The 21,598-nt window shown below is 47.3% G+C and overlaps 1 protein-coding gene and 1 long non-coding RNA gene across 2 annotated transcripts in view; both read left to right on the top strand.

Annotated features, from left to right (window-relative positions):
• Positions 1-1,074: 1,074 nt before the first annotated feature.
• Positions 1,075-21,598, top strand: part of CYB5A (cytochrome b5 type A) — a 28,557-nt gene continuing 8,033 nt past the window's right edge. The window contains exon 1 of the mRNA XM_075921055.1: positions 1,075-1,305. Coding sequence (XP_075777170.1) covers positions 1,159-1,305 — 147 coding nt within the window. The 5' untranslated portion in view covers positions 1,075-1,158. The remainder of the gene's footprint in view (positions 1,306-21,598) is intronic.
• Positions 9,595-21,596, top strand: LOC142827135 (uncharacterized). The gene is made up of 3 exons (XR_012901586.1): positions 9,595-12,896; positions 13,308-17,599; positions 17,886-21,596. It is a non-coding gene; the product is annotated as an uncharacterized LOC142827135 (long non-coding RNA).

Raw genomic sequence — 21,598 nt, 5'->3', positions numbered from 1 at the left:
GTGTGTGAGTGTGCATGCATGCTGTATTATATGCATATAAGTATTGACTGCTATGTGTGTATTACCAATAAATGTGGCATTTTGCCTTTTCCCCAAAAAAGATCCCATGCAGTACTTTTAAGTACAACACAACCATCCCTGTCCCGAGACAGCACCCCCAGTGTCCCTATCCCAAAGGCACTCACACCCCTTCCCCTGAGCCAGCCCCCCCCAGTGACAGTGCTCCCCATCCCAATACACTCTCACCTCACCCCTGCCCCAAAGCCAGCCCCCTCCCATGCATTCCTACCTCTTCCCCCCAGAGCAAGGCACCACCAGTGTGGCGGGGGGGGGGGGGAGGGAGGAGCACTCCCTCAATCAACTCCTCCTCCTCTCCCCAGCCAGGCATGGAGGAATGTACCTTTCTTCAGAGCACTGCTCCTCCCACCCAGCTGGCTGCTTTGGCTTGCACTTTGGAGAGCGCAGGCGTTGGCAACCGTAGCAGCCAGCCAGCCCTTAGCCAGCAGCTCAAGAGCAGCGTGTGCTCAGTCCCACACCAATCGGGGGGGCTACGCCTCTGAGTCAGGGGCCACATTAACAGCACGTGGGATGCAGAGTCCTATTCCCATGCGGAGCAGCAGCTTTTTGGGCCAGGTCTTAAGTTATACTAGGGGGTGAGATTTGCGGAGAGAGGAGGGGCCATTGGAGGAAGGGAGAAAAAGGTGAGCAGAGGGTCACAGCACTGTGGGGATTGGCTGGGACTCGGGCGGCAAGGGCAGAGCTCGGGCACTGTGGGAAGGGGGGGGGGCGCGTTTAACCTTCGCAGCGCCACGTGTTCCAGTAGCGAGGAGGATTTTATCGAAGGGCACGAGACCGTGTCCCTCGCCTCCCCGGTGACGTAACCGAACCCTGACGCAACAAGTTTCTTAGAATGAAAAAAAACCAGCCTGTACTACTGAGAAGAGCCTCTCATTCATCATTCAGCCAATGAGGGGATAGGAGGCGGAGCCGGGCTCTGATAGGCCGGGCGCTGCCCGGCATCCAATCGGCTTGCGCGCGAGGGGATAAGGCGGCCCCCGAGGGCCGCATCCGGTCTCCGCCCAGAGCCGTGGTGCTAGGCGAGGAGGGTCTCGTGCGCGCGGCGCTGCAGCTGAGTGCCGGGGGGGGGGGCGGGTGGAGATGGCGGCGGACGGCAGCGAGGCCGGGCGCGAGGCGTGGCGCGGCCGTTACTACCGGCTGGAGGAGATCCAGGCGCACAACCACAGCCAGAGCACCTGGATCCTCCTGCACCACCGCATCTACGACCTCACCAAGTTCCTGGAGGAGGCGAGTGCCGGGGCGCGCCGGGCTGGGGCTGCGGGATGGGGGGGGGGGGGAGTGTCCATCCCAGCGCCGCGGCGGCGGCGCCCTGCCCAAAGCCAGGCACCGGGGGGGCAAAATGGTAACGTCCCGTAGGCCTCGGGGGTCAGAGCCCGAGCAAAGGTGCCTCTGCTGAGGGTGGAGGGCGCGTCCCCGCGGGCACCCGAGGGGAGGTCATTAAAAACCGGCCTGAAGCGTTGCACAGGGTGTGGAGGTGGAGGAGGAGGAGGAAGTGTGTGGCGGCGAGTTGCCAGATGGGGTTGGCTGGGAAAGAGGAGGGGATGCTGCTCAGGTTGCTTTAGAGAGTCTTGCTTGGGCCATGTTGGGGCGGGGGTGGAAGGGGTTGAAAATTGTGCTTCCTTCTGGTGCTAGAAAAAGCACCTTTGTTCCCTGCATGCTAGTTGTTTGCTCCGGGGCTCACAAACATAATCCTGCCTCCTCCTTTATGCAACTCAGCGCATGCTCTCCGAAGCCCGGACCCTGCCTGTTTCCACACAGGGCTTCTAAGAACCTCCCAGTCAGTTCTCATGGAAGCCAGACCTGCTGAAAGCTTCATGTCCAGAGTGTTTGTCTGCCGTTTTTCCCCTCTTCAAAAGTCCCATGAAACGGCGTAGAAAAAGCTGCATTTGAGAGAGAATGTTGATGTGATTTAAAGTGGTCAGTTACTACAGTAGTTGAGCTTCAGTGCTTGTGTTAAGTTAATCTTTTAACTACATGCTCACTTTTTTCCAGAGCCCCTGACTTATTGGTGAATGAATAAGAGTGCATAATAAGAGTTGTTCCCAATAACTTAATAAAGCAGCAGTGAAGAGAGTGAGTGTGCACTGAACACATTCCCTAACCCAGCAGTTCTCAAACTTTTTTTCCCACAGACCACTTGAAAATTGCGGAGGATCTTGGTGGACCACCTAATGATCTTTCCAAATGTTTGTACCACTGGTTAACTATTGTAGAGTGCTTTTGATTTTAAAAATATTAATTAACAGGACTCGTTGAACTGCGGCGAGCCCCGCTCGCCAGCTGTGCTGTCCAGCGATCTGCGCATGTGCGGATCGTTCTGCGCATGCGCAGATCACCCGGACCTGGCTCTTCCAGGTTGCAATCTACTTGCCACGGGTGAGTAGATTGCATTATTTGTCGAGCCCTGATTATTAAGGTTTGTTTGTGTGTATATGTACACGTATTTAGACACCTTACTAATGCTTTTTTGTTTTACAAATAAAAGCACAACTCATATTTTAATGTCAGTAGGGGGTCTCTCCCCAACTAGGGATGTTAAATTGCAATTAATCAGTTAATTGAGTAGTTGATAGAATTTCTATTGACAACTCAATGAGTCAGTAAGAGAAGAGGGGGCACTTGCTATATCCCTGCTGCGTCTCTGCCTTAGTAATGTAGCAAGAGCCGCTTGCAGGTCTTACTACATTTCAAAGGCAGAGGGGCAGCAGGAAACCCAGGGTGAGCGGGGACTGAAACAGTCCCTGCTCACACCCTGTTCGAGAAGCTATGCCTCTGCTTTTGAAATGTAGCAAGAGCCACCTATGACAGCAGAGGCAGAGGTGCAGTGGGGAGCCTGGGGCAAGTGAGGACTGAAGCAGTTCCCACTTCTGCTGGGTTCCCTGCAGTGCCTCTGCCTTTGAAGTGCAGTAAGAGCTGCCGGTGGCTCTTATTCCATTTCAAAAGCAGAAGTAGTTCTGGAACCAGGTGTGAGCAGGGACAGCTGAGTCCTGGCTTGAGCCCAATCCCCTGCTGTGCCTGTGCCACCTTACCGCCTCCCCCCAAAAGATGGTGCTCAGATAGAAGCTGCAAGGGGGAAAGCGACTAGTCAGTATAGGGATATTAAAATGTGTGTAGTCAGCTAATCGAGTAGTCAATGGGATTTCCATAGACTACTCGGTTAGTTGATGAAGGGGCGAACTGCAGAGCTGCAGCAAGATTAGCTCCTGGCCCTGGGAACTAACCCCCTTGTGGCTCTGCTTTTAAAATGTATTTAAAAATGGTGGCTCTTAATATATTTAGAAGGCAGAGGCGCAGCTTGGGGGGACTGGGACAAGCTGGCAATCAGCTGTCCTGGCTTGTTCCCATTCCCCCCTCTATGCCTCTGCCTGCCCTGCCCCCTGAAATGGTGCTGGGGGGAACTGGCTTTTAAGCTGGCTACCCTCAGCACCAGGTCCTGGCCACTCCCCCTTACCTGATACAGGCAGCGGTGGCGGGAGAGAGAGTGACTAGTTGAGTCATAAGCTTATTGGGTTGTCGTCTAGTTGCTTGCTTCCCTAGTTGAGTAGTGACTTGACTAGTCACTCACATCCCTATCCCCAGCCTCTGGTAGTCAGGATGAGCTGCCCATGGTTCTCCTCCCTCCCCCACCTCAGGCTGCAGGGATGTGCTAGCTCCTTCTGAGGGCAGTGAGAAGGCAGGGCAGGCAAGGAGCCTACCTTACCCCCACTGTACCACCAAACATGAGCTGCCAGAGTTAGCACCCCACATCCCCTTGTGCATTGCGACCCCTTGTGCCAACCCTGAGCCAGTTCCAACAGCTAAGTTCTGTCCCAGCCTCTTGCCCCAAGCCCCCTCTTGCACTTTAAGCCTCTTGACCCCATCATAGAGCCTTTCCCACCTCCCGAACCCCGATTTTGACCCAAACCTAGAGGGAATCCTGAACACCTGCCCTCCCACAGGACTGTATGTAGCTGATACGTATGGGAGCCTGAAACGTATGATAAGAGAGGTTCCCCACTTCTGTTGCATATGATAGCCAGAATTTTGCTCTTTTTTTCAAAATATGCACAGATGTGACTTCTGTTAATTCAAGGGAGTTACTCCAGATTTATTGTAACTTTGAATAGACTTTGGCCCAGAATATGCATGGGTCAGTAAAAGCGGCCTCAATTCTTTCATAATCCTGCCTGGGTATTTGAATGTGCTTTAAATACTTGTGCTTCAGGACATAAGCAGAGCACTCTAAGGCAGTGGTTCCCAACTTTTTTATACCGCGGACTAGCAAACTCATTCAAAAGCGTTTGGGGGGGTTGGCACTGAAGAATTTGCATATTCATTATAGTGATTAATTTTAAGTGGTCATGTGTTCACATTGCTTCAGTATGCACCCATAATAAAAAATATAGGCAGTGCTTGTCGAAAACCATTGATAGCACAGGATGGGGCAGTGGGCTCTTACTCCGATGTCAGCAGCATTCAGCTAGGGAAAAGAATGAAACTGCTGCATGCATAAATGAGTGACAGCTTTGTGGATTCTGGGCTCAAAGGGCTGGGATAGTCGTGTGGACTTTATCAGAGGAATAAAGGTGGTGAATTCTTGAATTGTAATGCCAATAAAACGAGCTCTTCAAATATACAAAATTCAGATGTTGGGATAATTGACTTGCTTTTTGAATGTCTTGAACCCTGATTTCCCTTGCTTCCTATGCATGAGAAGCACCCAAGGTAGAAAACTTCTTTTTCTTCAGAGAAAAACCATTTCCAGGCAATAAAAGTAGAGGAAATTCCAAGTGGCAGCACTAACAAGACTATTTTTAAAAAACTCTTTAGAAGCTGAGTCAGTGAGACTTCAGTTGTATTTTAATAATCATTTTCTGTAATACCAGCGTTTGTTTTCTGGCGTATCAGATTCCCTTTTACTCATGATGAATTGTGCATTCCTGACCCCAAGCCAATGGCTGGGTATTTCTACCCATTGCTTTTAGGGACACTCAAGCCCCTGCCATAAACCACCTGTCACACACAGAAAGTTCAAATTTCTTGCCTCTACCCAGCTGTTCTTTGCGCCAGAGCAGTTGAAGGGATGTAGAACAATAGTTAATACAGAACTGACTGTAGCCAGTTCTTTGTAAGGCAATATATTAACTTAAAAAAAACAAGCATTTCTAACTAGAAATGTTACGGATGGAGAAATTTAGGCCACAGCAATCCTGCCTGGATGTTGGACCGAAGCATCAGCCAGGTGGCCTCTGAACCAGAGAATAGAGGAGAAGAGCGATGACTGACTTAGGGCTGTGTACAACAGCAAACCCCATGAAGTGTAGAACTTAGTGATGCTTCCCCACTGAAACCCAGGAGTCCTTCTTACTACCTAGCCCCACTCTCAGCTGGGAATTTCTCACTCCCAGACCCATCCAGCATGATCCCATGGGCAACAGGGCAGTGTATTGCCTATACTTACCAGCCTCTGGCCCTTATTTTGCTCAAAGTCCCCATGCCAGAGTGTAAAAGGCCAGATGGGCTGCTGATGCAGACTCATCCTATGAGGCTCTGGTAATTTTGGCTAGAGGACAAGAGGCAGTTGGCTAGTGGCCAGGTGCAGCTCTGTGGTTAGCCCAGCCCAAGGGGAGGCAGAGCTCTTTGCTGCTCCAGGCAGGGGAATGTGATTGACCTGCCTCTTGGACAGCCAAATGCTGCAGCACCTCTGGACCAACCAGGGACACTAGGGGGGGGGGAAACCAGATTGTAGCCTGGACCAATGAACACCTGGTGGTGACCCGCTGGGGCGAGGAAAGAGTCCGGAAGAGAGCATAGCGGCTGTTGGAGCCTGGGCCACAGTGAGGCTGCCCCAGTAGACAGCCTGCACCACTCACCCTGTTACTGCATGGGGAACCCCAGGGGGCGGGACTCATTAAAAGCTGGGGTGTGGCCTGGTGTTCTGCTGTGGCCTGGCAGGCCTGGGTTCATGGCCTGCCTCCCCTCCACAGACTGGTGGTTGGGAACCACTGCTTTAAGGTTTTATCTACATAAAAGTTACCTGTAGCTTTAACTGCTGGTGCAGCTTTACTGGTTAAAGCTATAGTGTGGACAGCAAAGTTCTCTTCACCATAAATGTGAAATGCTCAAGTCATACATCTACAGTAGTCTGTCTACATCAGTGATGAATTACTAGTGTGACACAGTAATGTAGACACAGCCATAGAGAGCTCAGCTTCTTATATTTTGAAACCTATTGAAGGACTACATAAAAGTATGTGTAGCTTCAAAGTGAAATGTTTAGGATTACAGAAATGCAGGATTGAGTCCATACATCCAATTTGTAATCTTTAACAGAGTGCTTAATCATATTGGGTGTGAAGCAGGTCAACTGTGACCTAAAATTGCTATCTACAAAAAGATTAGAGGGGAAGATTATCTGCTGTGAAATCTGTAAATCTTTGTTTCTTTGGGGATGGAGGATGAATTGAAGTAGCAAATACCTGAATGGGGGGAGAAGGTGAAATGTGCTAATACTGGGTAGATCCTTCTGTTGTGTCAGTGGAACCACATCAGTTGTGAATAATGGCCATCATACTAGCTTGTGCAGATGAGCTGTGTGTATCTGATGAAATTCTGTGGGTGGAGAGAGATTTCTCACAGCTAGTGAAATTATTAGTTGTTTCTGACTCAGCCATCTTTCATTTGGCAAGTAGCAGTACTGAAAAAACTTGAGACAGACATAGCTAGAGAACATTTGGCAATAAAAACTGTTGGCTCAAGCAAATGCAATTTGTAGATGTTAGAGAACAGTCTCTGTACAAACATGTCTTATTTTCTGTTGACAATGAAATTATTCCAGTTTTAATATTTATAGAACAGATGAGTAAGCCATGTGGAAGGTACTGCATATCAAATAATAAAAGGGTAACTTGTCCATTACCAGAATTTGCAAGATCAAATCAGTCTGCAAAAACTTCAGTTTCTCCAGGTAAAATTCTGTTCTCAGTTACATCAATGTAAGAGCAGATTTGGTCCACAATGTATGCTATCTCTGGTGCAGAAAGAGGCTTGGTATGCAGCTCTATTTATCTTTGTACAGAAAATGTTTAATATACGAAATTTGATTTTACTTCCATAGTAGGTTGTTCTAAATTTTAGTAGTTTAATATTCTTTCCTGCAGCGATGAAGCTTCTGTTAATAATAGATGTTTCCCTTATGTTTCAGGTTTATTAAGCAGTTGGTTCATATGTAGCACAGTAGTCATCATGAATATCCAGAAACTGTATTTATACAGTACTACAACTCTTAATATGGAAGCTCCTTTGCGTGATGCTGTAACTAGAGGGTACAGTTAGATCATGAAGACTGAACACTTGGTAGCTCCATCCCTGCAACATTGAGATAATTTAGTGTCCCAATATTTCCAATATTTCAAAATCTTTCTGGGGGAGGGCATTACATTCATACATGCCTGTAATTGTTTCATATCCTGCATTTGTTCTAATGTTGGTGGTGAAGTAGCCTGAAGAATTGGTGCAATGTTTGTAACAAACAGAAGCCTTTTATAAGAGCACTTGATGCAGCAACCTGAACAAGAGTAAAGATTTTTCTCAACAGCAGCAGCAGGGCAGTGAGTGAGCAGCTGGGTGGGCAGGGGCCAGGAGCTGAGCAGCACGGGTTCCTGAATGCATGGGGTCATGGGGCCCTGAATGCATGGAGCCCAAAGCAACCGCCTTGCTCGCCTTGCCCAAAGGCCGGGCCTCATGGTTGTATTTCAGTTTTGGACATTTCTAAAACTGAGTTTGATTATCTTAGAAATGGACATTTCTTTCTCAACTAATTGTTCTTACTTAATAGTCCATTTTAAAAAAAACTTTCGTATTGGAGTGTACATTTTTGTGCAGTAATGAGTCTGGTGGAAAATATCCTGCTTTAATAGGACATTTAAAAAGGCTGATGACATTTATATTTCTTCTTTGCTGCTTGGATGTTTGAGACCTTCTGTGTGCTGCTCAGCGGATGTCCTAATGCACCCTGGACCAATGGTTCTCAACCCATGGTCCAGTCAGCACACAGCTGTGGTCCATGTGACATTCTCAGGGCCATACATAAGCCCATAGTTGTAAATAATGGATGAAGCCCATAGTTGTAAATAAATTGATAAATCCCTAGTCTAGGACAGTGATTATTTAAGTGATTGACTGATTAGCCTGGGCTTACTGGTTAATCCTAATGACGACATGCACCCCCTATTGCTGCCTCTGTATCAGAGGCAGCAAGTCGGGGTGGTAGCCGGGAGCCAGTACTGTGGGGAGCCAGCTTTTAATCCAGCTTCCTGTGAAGCTGTCTTCCCCCTCCTTGCTGCTTCCCATGCAAAACATGATTAAAATCAGTTACTTAAATCAAGGTTTCCTGCTTGCTGATAGAAATCATGATTAAAATTGGTGATTTGAAATCAAAGTGATTTAGATCAACCCACACAGTTTGAGAGAATCTGGTTCCTGGAGGAGAATTTAAAAAAAAAATTAAAACAGAGAATTATCTAAAACACGAACAGATTTTTTTTGAACAAGTTTCTCTGACCATGGTGGAAGGTCAACAAAGGACTCCAGCTGCAAAACCTTGGTGGGAGAGAGAATCTTCAATATAGATTTTTAGCTAAAAGACATACAATTGAGACTTTTAAACTTACATATGTTGCATTTAAGTGATTATCAACCTGTTCTGTACCATAGCCTTGTTTTAAAAAGATATTTGAGATGCATCTACTGTGTTTTTAGGTCTTTCCTTTTGGAAAGAGTGTCATGACTCCGGTTTGAGAACTTAGTATTCTCTAAATGGTTAGGATATTTGTGATTTTACATTTTAAGGGTAGAGTAGCATAGACTCTGTAAATAGGGCAAACGATAAATGGCAGGTTTGAAAGGATGTTGAAAGTTTGACATTTTTCTCATCTAAGCAGAATGATCCCCTTATCAATCTATAAATTCAGATTGATGAACTGAACAGTACTTTCATGTAGAAGAAAGACTGAAACATTGTGGCCTGATACAGCTCCTTTTGAAATTTGTCATTGATTTCAGTCAACACTAGATCAATCCCTTAGAGAGATGGTATTGGCAGAGAAACAGTTGAGCAGAATAAGATTTGATTTGTGCCTCTCCTTTTAAATACTAGATATGATCCAGATTAGAAACAGTACTACATTGGTTTCACTGTTTGTCTAATCTAAATCTCCTGTTCAAATTATTTAATTATCAGTTCAAGGGATTTGCATTCCAAATGTTGATTTTAACTATTTTTAACCTTTGAAAATTATATTTTCTCTGACTTATTACAGTAAAACTCCAGTGGTCCGGCACTCCTGCTAGTCCGGCACCACCTGGAAGTGCTCCAGGCAGCTGGACAATCGGAACTGCTCTGCCCTGGGCTTCCCTGAGTCAGCTGCTGATCAGTTTCAGCAGCAGCTAACTTGGGGAAGTCTTGGACAGAGCAGGTGGGGTGCTGCCAGGTTGGTCCCGCAGTGCCGAGGGGCAGCACTACGGGACCAACCTGGCAACACCCCAGCTGCTCTGCCCTAGACTTTCCCCAAGTCAGCCGCTGGTCAGTTTCAGCAGTGGCTGACTTGGGGATGCCTGGGGCAGAGCAGCTGGGGTGCTGCTGGGTTGGTCCTGCAGCACCTCCTCCCCACCCCAGACCCCTCATAGTCCCCCCTTCCGATAGTCCGTCATAGCTGATAATCCAGCTCCCCCTGGGTCCAAAGGTGCCAGATTATTGGAAGTTTATTGTAATCCCTTCTGGTGATTCTGTACTAGCAGTGATGTCTTATTTGGGAAATTAATTTCAAAATGGAATTTGCAGAGTTAACAGACAAAATAATAATCTTCCTGCATCCCAGTAATAGTCTGTCAGAACACAGATCTATTTTTTGTATGGACAGAATAAATCTGTTTGTCTAATATAGCACTATAGCTGGTGTAGAATGGGCAATGGCTTCAGTTAGCTGCCTGAGTGTATACTCAGAAGGCCCAAGGAGGTATGTACTACTAGAGCTGTGGTATCCAACCAGTTCTGAAGCAGTCATGGCTATAGTGGTTACTGCTGTACCAAACTAGCCTCGCTCAACCAGCCAAATAGCCATGTGTGGCTAGTGGCTAGCCTGTTGGACACCACAACACTAGTGGCAGAGGGTCTGTACTATTCCAGCTACTCTGAAATTTTTGCATGTTATAGCATAGCTAGCACTGATACATCTGCACCAGCTCCAAGTATGATGTAGTAGGGATGTATTGCTGTAGTTGATTAACCGATATGCAAAGCTTATAGGTTAATGCTATAAACTACATGCATTTCCCTCTCCCCACCAGTAAAGTTTTTAACAGGCTGTCCAGCAGCCTTGTTCAGTCCTGGCTTGTGAGAGGTCTGAGCCTACCTCTGCTGTGGCTCTGTATTTAAAGTGTATTAGGAGCTAGATAGTTAGGCAGCCCTGCTCAGTTCCAGCTCGCCCTGAGTCTGGGAGCTCAGAGCCCCACCTCTCCAGATGGGCTGCTGTCAAACCATGCTGCTGGTTAACTAGCAGTCCCCAGGAGGTAGAGGGTGCTCCAAACTGGGTGGAGCAGCTCACTTCACGATGGGTTAAGAGCTGCTCCAGCACCCTGGCCATCTGTGTTTAAGCAGTAACAACACTTAACCAGTTAACTGATTAAATGGGATTTTATATCCCAGATGTGGACCTGGCCAAGTATGTTTTAAGGAGCCCAATATTAAGATGTTCTATGATTCTTCATTAAAGGAGAAAACTCTCTGGTAGACTTTTTCAGCAATCAATATGTAAATAAATTTCAGATAATCTAACTGAAACTTATTGTGAAGCAGGACTGAAAATGGTTTTCGGAGTTACATACGTTAAATTAAATGTATGGGCTACTTAATGTGTGGCCTGTGGTGCATTTTGGGTTTAGGTGGGGCTCAGCATGCCCCCTGCAGGTGGGATCCTTTGAACATGACCTCCACTGGGAACATGCTCCACAACGGCGAGTCAATATAATGGTCTTCTGTTGATATGTGTTTTAGTAGTTAAATTCCTGAACTGTCATTGCTCATTAAAAGTGCTGTCATATGGGTGGAAATTGGGTAAATATTGCAGTTCATTAATGTTAGCAGAACTGACTTAAATGGGGCCTGCGTGTTGTGTAGTCTTGCTTAACCTTTGTATTCATTCCCATTAGTGTGAAAAGTTGTTTACATATGTTTGCTTGCATATCTGCATGTATATGCAACCTCACTTAAGTTATAGTCCTCAGCATGTGCTGTGAGTATCACTGTGGCTCCCAGGGCTTCCAAAGTTGAGTAGCCCTGCCTTAAAGTAAACTAAAAGAGAATCTTAACACAATTTGAAAATTTGACTTTCGATTACTCTAATCATGGGGGGAAAAATTTTCCAAGTTAACTAAGTTGAACACTGGTGGGGGTGGTTGTTGGTATGTGATTTGGTTAAATGAGTAATGGCAGAAGTTTCACTGATTTGTGAAACACTTGTATTTAGGGTTTAGCAGTGCATTTATCTATTGTCTGGCAAGTATGACTATCTGAGGCTTGGTCTACACATCAGTTTTACCAGCGTAACTCTCACTCAGGAGCTTCAGGGAGTAGCCAAGTTAGTCTGTACAGGATAAACATGAACTACTTCAAGACATACCTAAAAGAGAAAATAACAGAATTCCACTTATTACCTACAGTCCACAACTCAAACCCCTCCAATGCATTATACACAATCTACAACCCATCTTGGAAAATGATCCCTCACTCTGAGACCTTGGGAGAAAAGCCTATTCTTGCTTACAGACAATCCCCCAATCTGAAACTAATTCTTTCCGGTAACCATGTCACACAACCACATCCTAAGCATCCAGAAACCCAGCCTTGCATTCAGCCGCTGTGCCAACTCTGCCCACATATCTATACAAGCGAATTCATCACTGGAGCCAACAACATAAGCTACCAAATCAAAATGTCATTTGACTGCACATCCAGTAATTTGATCTATGCCAGCAGTGCCCCACTTCTATATATATATTGGACAAACTGGACAGCCTCTGCAGGAAAGAATCAATGGACACAAATCAGATATATGTAAAGGGAACATACAGAAACCTGTTGGGCAACACGTCAATCTTCCTAATCACTGTTTAAAAGCTCTTCAAGTGGCTATTTAGTCTCAAACCAATTCTACTAGCCAAATACACAGAGGCATTGGAATTAAATTAATTTACAAATTCCAATTCTTGCTCTGATAGCCTAGTCAGTTGTGATAATGGATGGCTGGGACTTTATCAACCTAACAGTCAATGAAGGTGTCAACGGCTGTGTAGATTCTTGCATTAGTACCATTCCTATATAATTGATGTCTTTTGATCCTTATCTGCTTCTTTTAGCTATCCAATCTTTAGGTGCTTACTGATTACCAGTTCTGCCTATTTGCTTTTCCCTTATTTTCTTACTGTCTGCTCCTTATTTACTGTCCTTTCCTTTTTATCTTTCTCCCCTATTTATATTGGGTCTGCACATCCTAAACTCAAAACTCCTGTCATCTGAAGTGGGCTGTGCCCACAAAAGCTCATGATACCAGCTACATGTTTTGTTAGTCTATAAAGTGCTACCAGACAGTTTGTCATTCTGGAGTGAGGAAATAAATTTAGTCCTAAAGGGGGTATATACAATTTATACTGACAAATTCCTTTTGCTGGTGTAATTCATTTCATATTGGGAGCGGGCTCAAGCTATACCAGCAAAAAACTTGTTTTTTGATATAAGTTGTATCTCTAGTAGGGAGGGCTGTACCATTGGATCTGTAGACAAGGTGTGATGTAGTGGGGGTAGTGTGGTGACCCCTGCTGTCTGGAGCAAGACCCAGCAGGGAAAACCTCACTATGCAAAGGTAATGCCAAACTTGTTGAACCAGACACCCCCCATGGAGAGGAACAAAGGAAGGTGGAATGCTGCCCTGGCTGGGGGGCAGGGCTGGAAGAAGGTTAGTTAGTTGCTGTCTGAGAGCATGGAGGAGAGCCTAGGGAAAGGGGCTGGAGTTTAGGGGCCCAGTCTCCCCCATCTCAAGGGGGCCTGAGGCATCCTAGCCCAGCTCTGTGACCAGATTACATCTGTGCTGTATCCTGGAGAGGCAATAAACTTCCTCTATTCCACCGGCTGGTGCAGTCTGTTCATGCCATTTTGGGGTGCAGGAGACGGGGGACCCCCAACGCGCCGTCACAAGGGTAAAGTCATCTCATTGGATATCCTACTGTTGGGGCCTGATGAGTCAGTGAAAATACTTGGTGTGCTTTGGATCATACTTGATGTGTGGATATAAATATACATGTTCCTAATTAAGAGCCAGCATAATTTCATTTTTTACTAGTTGCTTTTCTCTTCAGCAAAGAATTAGGGAAAATGTTAAATTTTTTTTAAAGCTGGATTCACCCTTTCCGAAGATTTAATTATACATGTAACTTGGCTGTTCAAGAGGTTCTGTTGATTCAGTTTGTTAAATATACTGTAAACCTCAAGGTTATTCAAGTTCAGTCCTTGTTTAAGACCTTTGTCCTGGTCTTTCACCACATAGTTATGAAAACTGATTCAAGGGCAGGATTTGTAGCTGGTGCCACATCTGCTTTGTGTAATCTCTCTTCTGCATACTCTTTTAACCTTACTTGGCTCAGTTATGCATAATCTTTACTCTTTGCACTTGTTTAGCCTCTTTTTTGCTTAGTCATTGTAGATAAGTCATAAGCTCTTACTCTGCACAGACCTGACTTGAGAAAACTTTTGAAGTTATACGATAAACATTTAAAATAAGTACTAGTAATGGGCATTTAATTGAAACTCTAGTAGCATACACTGTTTCCTTGCGATCAATGTGAACAGGGATTATTTTCTTCCCTTTGGAATGGGATGGCAGTAAACTACAATGCCTGTGCACCCTGTTCAGAGCAGCTGAAGGGTGTAAACAGCACTTGTTTTTTTCCTCTGCTTCAATTATTGGGCCATTTATGCATCTTACTCAAGCATGAACAAACTTAGATAACAGCAAAATTTTGTCTGCCAATTGTTTCAATAATTTTAATAATTTTATACATAATATACATTAAATCATTATGCTTGCAAATAAAGCACTTAAAAGTTAGAAACGGCCAGAATTAAGGTTGCCTGTGCAACTTTAATTTGGTTCCCTTGTATGTTTATCATGATTAGGGCCCTACCAAATTCACAGCCATCAAAACACATCATGGGCCATGTAATCTGGTCTCTTGTGTTTTTACCCATACTATACAGATTTCGTGGGGAAGACGATTTCTCAATTGAGTGGTCTTTTTCCAGAAGGGAATTTCTTGGAAGGGGGTGTCACTAGGTTATTTTAGGGGGGTGGCAATAAGGATGTTAAGAGGCGAGTAATTGATTAATCATATAGTCAATACAATTTCTATTGACTACACGATTAGTTAAGAGAAGGCACTCAGCTCCTTGACTGACAAGACAGGACGATCTCTGCAGTTTTGTGCCAGCCTCTCCTATCCCCTGCCCTCCCGCCTTTGATAGAAGCAGCAGTGCAGGGTGCGGAGGGAGGGCAGGTGGCACTGTGGAGATGGTGTTGGGGTTAACCTGGCTATTAAGCACTGTGTCCTGTTCCTCCCTGCTCCTCCCCTGCTGTCTCTGATACAAAGGCAGTGGGGTGGAAGGGGGGGAGCGAGTAGTCAACTCAACTCCCCGATAAGCCTACTCAACTACTTGCTTACATCCCTAGGTGGCAGCAGTAATTTTACACTGCTGCGGGTGGTGAAGCTGTCTTTAGAGCTAAGTGGGCAGAGAACATCTGCTGTTGTCCAATTGCCCAGCTCTGAAGGAAGAGTTCTGCCAGCAACATCACGGAAATAAGTATAGTAATACCATATCATGCCACTCTTAATTCTGTGCTGCTGCTTTCGGAGCTGGACAGCCAGAGTGGCTGCTGCTGACTGAGGGCCTAGCAATGCAGGCAGCAGTGCAGAAGTAAAGGTGGCAATAACATACAATGCTATCTTTACTTCTGTGCTGCTGCTGCTGTTGGTGACTCTTCTTTCAGAGCAGGGCTCATTGGCCTGCAGCCAATGCTATCCAACTGCCCAGTTCTGAAGGCAGCACCTCAATCAGCCCTACAATAACCTTGCAACTCTGCACACAACCTTTTTGGGTCAGAAGCAATAACCTGAAATTTTAGCTTTAAATAGTGGAAATGACATTTAGGATTTTTAAAAACCTTTGACCATGATATTGACCAAAATGGCCACGAATTTGGTAGGGCCCTAATTGTGATGCATGATTACATAGTACTTTTTCCACAGAATACCCACCTCATTTTGTGACTGGCTAGATATTACATATTTTTATCCTCCCCATTCAGTGTATAGCTTCAGGCTTTAATTTGCGTACATTATCTAAATTCTTTATTGAATTCAAAAATAATTCCCTCATAGGTATTTTTCTGATGCTGATCATTGATCTGAATATTGTACAAACATGAATCTTCCCAACACCTATGTTGAGGAGCTGAGGCCTGAAGAGATTAAGGCTGAGATTGTCATGACCACTAGTTTTAAGTGACCAAATTGAGACTAATAAAGCCTGTTTATTTTTTAAGAGTACTTAACAATATGTATCACATGTTCAGAGCAGAGCTCCAACTGACTTCAGCTGTGGTTGAGTGTCACATCTGTAGACCAGGTCCTGTGTATTTCATGCTGGGCACCCAGAAAACAAGGAACACACAATTTTTAACACTTTGGTTTGTGATTTGCCCAGCATCATGTAGGAGTTCTGTGAAGAAGCTGAGTTCTGGGTAACATTTAACCACCTTAACCATGAAATGATATTTCTTTTTCCCGCATTTCCCTGCCTCATTGACTATACATCTTCTAACTTCTGTAACAAATTGGGCCAGGGTATAGGCAACAGTCTCATTCACTGAAAAACCGAGTATCGTCCATCCTGTGCAGTAACACTAGCAGGAGTCGCATGTTTTAATTATATGATCACAAACTATTTTTAAGGTATTTCAATGCATCTCAGAATCATAGAGCTGGAAGAGACCTCAGGAGATCATCAAGTCCAGCTGCCTGCCCAAGGCAGGACCAATCCCAACTAAATCAACCCAGCCAGGGCTTTGTCAAGCTGAGCCTTAAACACCTCTAGGGATGAAGATTCCACCATGTCCCTAGGTAACCCATTCCAGTGCTTCAGCACCCTCCTAGACTACCTACCCACATACTATAGCAGATCTTTGTGTCCCCCACCATTTGGGTAAAATATTAAAAGCTTATTTGCTGGCTCTATTAATAAACTAACTTCAATGGTGCAAGATACTTGTGTTAAACAGCTTAATTGAATAGGCTTTCTAGCATCATCTTCGCTTTCACTGCTGTGATGCAGTTTCCCCTGTTCCAAGTCTAGAGCAGGAAACAGCTTGGCATATACTTATCACCAGGGCTCGCCAGCTGCACTGTCCAACAATCTGCGCATGCGCAGATCGCCCGAACCTGGCTCTTCCGGGTTACAATCTGCTCGCCATGGGCGAGTAGATTGTATTTGGCAAGCCCTGCTTATCACTTGTATTAAATTGAGTAACGTTTAGATGCCCAAACAATCTTTCTGAATTGGAAAGTGTGTTCTTGTCCTTATTATTGCTAAGTTCCAGCCCACTCTTTGATTCAAAGATGGTATGATTGATCTCTACCATCTGTTAGTTACTTGGGCTACGTCTACACTGCAGGCTTCTTGCGCGAGAGCCTTTTTGCGGAAGAGATCTTCCACAAAAAGTTCTTGCGCGGAGAGCGTCCACACTGCATGGATGCTCTTGCACAAAAAAGGCCACCCAGAACCACTTCAGGCAGGGCAAAAGGTCACCAGTTGCTTCCTAGGGCTGATGCTGGAGCCCTGCAGATGCACATACTTAAAGGGACCTCCCTAAACAGCTGTTTTTCTTGTGCTTGTGGACCTCTCTGAGGGACAATAAAGCTGTAGCAGTGCCTGCTGTGGTTGCCCTGTGCTGCTTTGGACATGACAGCTTTTCCATTTTGTGCCATGGAGCCAGAGATGCCCTTGGGCATGTCCTGGCCCCCCACAGCCCTGCAGCAGTTTGTGCAGCAGTTGCCTCATGGTTCCACGCAGCTCCTGCATGAGCTCAACTCTGAGCTCAATATGGAGTCCCTCTCCCTGGATGCAGTAGTTACTGTGGCAACTGCAGCCCACTGTGGAGAGGTGGTTCTGGAGGCTGAACACCAGTTCTGACTGGTGGGACCAGCTAGTGATGGAGTGGTGGGATGACCAGGAGTGGCTCCACAACTTACTCATGAGAAAGGAGCTGTGTGGCTCACCCCTGCTTTCCAGAGACAAGACACCCACTTGCAACCCACCATCCCCATGGAGAAGAGGGTTGCCATCATCCTCTGGAAGTTCGCCACCCTGGACAGCTACTGGTCAGTGGGCAACCAGTTTGGCATGGACAAGTCCACCATCGGGGCCTTGCTCATGCAGGTAAGGCCCCCTGGGGCTGCAGTCCCTGGACATGGGGGGCGGGGGCAGGGGCGAGGGGGGAAGAGTCCTGGCCAGAGGGGTGCAGTGGGGGTAGGGGTAAGCCCTGTCCCCCAGGGGGTTGTGCTGTCCCGCCCTCTCAGCCCTGTTGCTGGGGTGTGTGTGGCTCCTATAATGTTCGGGGGGACGGACACCGCCCAAGGGATCACGTCTCTTCCTCTCCCCCTGCGCGCGCCCCCCCCTTCCGCTTGTTCTGTGTGTTCTGTGTTTCCACTGTGTCCTCCTGCAGGTGGTGAGGGCCATCAACTCCATCCTGCTGAAGAGGGTCATCCATCTGCGAGACCTGGATGTGGCTATGGCCGGATTTGCTGCTCCTGAGGTTCCTCAACTGTGGGGGAGCCATCAATGGGACTCTCAGCCCCATCTGAGCACCGGACTATCGAGCGGCCCGCTTCATCATTAGCAAGGGCTGCATTTCAGTGGTGCTGCAGGTCCTGGTCAACCATTGTGGACACTTTATGGGAATTTTTGGGGGTGGTTGGGCAGGCACACGACGCCTGCATCTTTTGAAACTCCAGCCTGTTCCGTAGGCGGGCACATTCTTCCCCCACTGGGAATTTGCTGCTGGGGATATGCAGTTGGCTCTGTGCGTTGTGGGGGACGCATCCTACCCCCTCATGGCATGGCTTATGGAGCCCTACTCTGGACATCAGCAAGGAACAATTTAATGCCCACTCAAACCAGACCAGGAACCTGGTTGAGTGCACCTTTGTCTGTCTAAAGGCGCACTTGCATCGCCTGCTCAACCGCCTCGACATGGGGGAAACACAAAATCCCTGAGGTGGTTGCGGTATGTTGTGTCCTTCATAACATTGTGGAGAGGAAGGGGGAGGCTTTCTTCCCAGGATGGGGAAGCAGACGCCAGCCACGAGGGCCATGCATTTGAGCAGCCTCAGACAGCAGCTGCCCAGCAGGCTGGGGTGTGCATCCAGGAGGCCCTGAGGGAGAGGTTCTCGCAAGCACCCCAGTAACTGTCCTCAGGGACTCCTACCAAGGGGCCCCGGCCTTGCAGCCACATCTTTTCTCCACCACAACCCCTCCCTTTTCCCCCTCCTCTGACTTCCCAATAAACAAACTTTTGTTTTGCAACGAAAAAAACTGTATTTATTGAACATCAATAAAAGGTGGGCGGAGGGGAGGGGGCTGTAAACTGAGAGGGGGACTCGTGACTGCGAGGGGCAGCTGCCTGTGCCACCTTGGGGGCCTTGTCGGGGTTGTGGGTGTGGGGAGCACAGGGAGGTGGCCAGGACGGGGGATAGGAGGAGGGGGCATGGGCATGGTGGCCGGGGGAGGAGGAAGCAGGAGGAGCAGCATGGGCCATATGTGCCACCATGCTGGCCATTAGATTGCACATGTGGTCATACCGCTCCAGGTACTGTCCCCAAGCATGTTGACGCCACTCGAGATCAGAGCAGACCTTGTGGGCCAGTGTCTGCTCCATCCTCTCTGGCAGTGACATGGCACCGCATGAGCTGATCCTGGGCCCTGGTGCACCTTTGTGGTCCCTGAGCTGTGGCAGGTGGCAGTGGTGGACTGGCTGGCCCTTCACTCCCAGCTGGTTCGGCTGTGGAGAACACACAAGAGGGAGAGAGGATCAATCATCCCTACAGACATTGTCTCTGAGGCCGTGCCCTCCCCTGTGAGCAGTGACCAATAGTCCTCGGCCCAGAGGACCGAGCTGCCCGCTTCCCCACTTCCCCCCAGCTCACATACAAGCAGCCCAGGGAAGTGTCTGGACACAGTGGGATTCCCTCAGGGGCGGCAGAGGGGCCAAGAGCTGCCTGGGACTCCCTGGGGGCTGCGCACATGGGCAGCTCACAGCTCTTTGTATGGGCTCAGCTGCTGTCTCACATGGCCATGTACTATGTGCGGCATTCCTCAGTGTGTGGTGAGTCGGCCCTGCGCACTTGTGGCTAGCCTGCTTCCAGCCGGTGTCGTTTCCTCCCTCCCCCCATGGCAGGCGTGTGGGGACAGCAGGATCCCAGGCATGTTCAGGGGCTACCTGCTGCATCCACGTGCACACAGTAATGCTGCATGAGGTTGCACATGTGCGAACTGCAGCACGGGTGTCCAGCCAGAGCAGCCCAAATGACACTCACCCTCTGAAAAGAGTGACAGAGACCACTCACGTGAGGATCCCTCTCAGATGCCTGAGAAGGCCTGGAAAACATCCTGGCTGCTGGGCATTGGCTCCAAAGACAGGGTCACATTGCCCCTGTGCTCCTCTGAGTCCTCTGCTTTGATGGCCAGGCCCTCGCCCTTCTACTCTTGCTCCGGATGGCTCACTATGGGGGTCTGCAGCCCAGAGTCCACAAGGGTGGATAGGGATTTGTCCCCCGCATCCCTGAAGCAGGTGTAGGTGTGGGGACCTTCCCCGAGCACTTGCTGGCATGGACGTACTCCAGCTGCAGTTCTTTAACATTACTCCGGAGCTGTTCAAAGGTAGGGAGTGGGTATCCATGCTGGGCCAAGGATCTCTGCATTTCTTCTTTGGGCCTGGGGATCCTGCAAGGTCTTTTCCTGTCCCCACAGCTCCAGGAGGGCCTCGACCTCCGGACCAGACCAGGAGTGTGTGCACCTTTTGGTGCCCTTCGGTGGGTCCTGTGACCCCTGGAGCTGCTGCTGATGAGGGCCCAGAGGGTCGTGGGGGGCCTCGAGCAGATATGCCTTGTCCTGGCTGTGGCAGGGAGAGCCACATGGTGAGGTGCTGTCTGGGGTCAGCTTCCTGCCACGAGGCTTGTCTAGGGGGCCTGCACCTTTAAGGAGGGGCCAACAGACAGGAACTATAGAGACGTGATGAGTTGTATGGAGTGTCCACCAGAGCACATGATTCTTTTTCATAAAGAAAATATGTTTAAGCCACAATATTGGCAGGGAGAATTTGAAGATGTAAGCATTTTTTGACTGCCGGCATTTCTCAGAGATACTGTATGTAGGTGTAAGAGTAATTAGGTACAATTTTGAGAAGCACCGACGGCCCATTGATTTCAGTGGGTGTTGGGCACCTACCTGTCATGCACTTGTGAAAATTTTACCCAGATTTGCTTGTCAATTAGTACTGGTTTACATATACTAGGAAGACTCTAACAATGTAAAAACTTTAATCATTTGTTGCTGTCACTGTTGAAGTCCACAGCATATACATTAGGATTTGTTTCAGCTCTCACAAGAAGTATAAATAATCCATATGTAGAAAAAGTGTTATAGTAGTGTGTTAAGTTAATTTGCTTATGTATGTAACTTCCTGTTATGGATGTGAATGTGTTGCTGAGTACACGGTTAACCAATGTGTCTGGGCTCATTGGTTAACGCTCTTGGTTGCGCACAGCCTCCCCTTCCAGCTGCTTGCATATCAGAGGCAGCAAGGGTGGGGAGAAGACAAGATCCTGTGCATGTGGGGAGCCAGCTGTGAGCACCAGATCCTGTCTTCCACCCCATCCCATCCCATGCCACCCCACCCCATTCTACTGCAGCTGGCGTGGGGGGGGGAGAGAACGGGAGCACCAGATCCCACCTTCTCCTCTTCCACCCCCATGGGTAAATGTATATCCACTGAATTTCAGCAGTTACACGTTTACACAAATACATTTTAATATCCCTACTTCCTGTCAGGCCTGGACTAGTTCAGTTAGGAATGTGAGATTCTACTTCTAGCAATTAATCATCCAGGTGGAAGTTTTTGAATGAAGAATTTGTAGTTTAGAATGTAAGGAAGAATCAGTTTTGCAAAAAGAAACTGGAAAAATAAGACAAGGAATTTTATTTTCTCATATTGTGTAAACCAGGGGGCTCTTCAAAAATATTAAATTGGTTTTTTTAAGAATGTGCATACATTTTTTTCATGATAAATTTGGCTTGACATTTGTAATGTTTCATCCTCCTGTGATTTCTTGAAGATACGAGACTTCTTGTAAGATCATGAAATGAATTTTTTTTTCCATT

This window comes from Pelodiscus sinensis, chromosome 2 (genome assembly GCF_049634645.1).
Source record: "Pelodiscus sinensis isolate JC-2024 chromosome 2, ASM4963464v1, whole genome shotgun sequence".
Classification (NCBI taxonomy): Eukaryota; Metazoa; Chordata; order Testudines; family Trionychidae; genus Pelodiscus; species Pelodiscus sinensis.
This window is presented reverse-complemented; position numbering and strand designations above follow the sequence as displayed.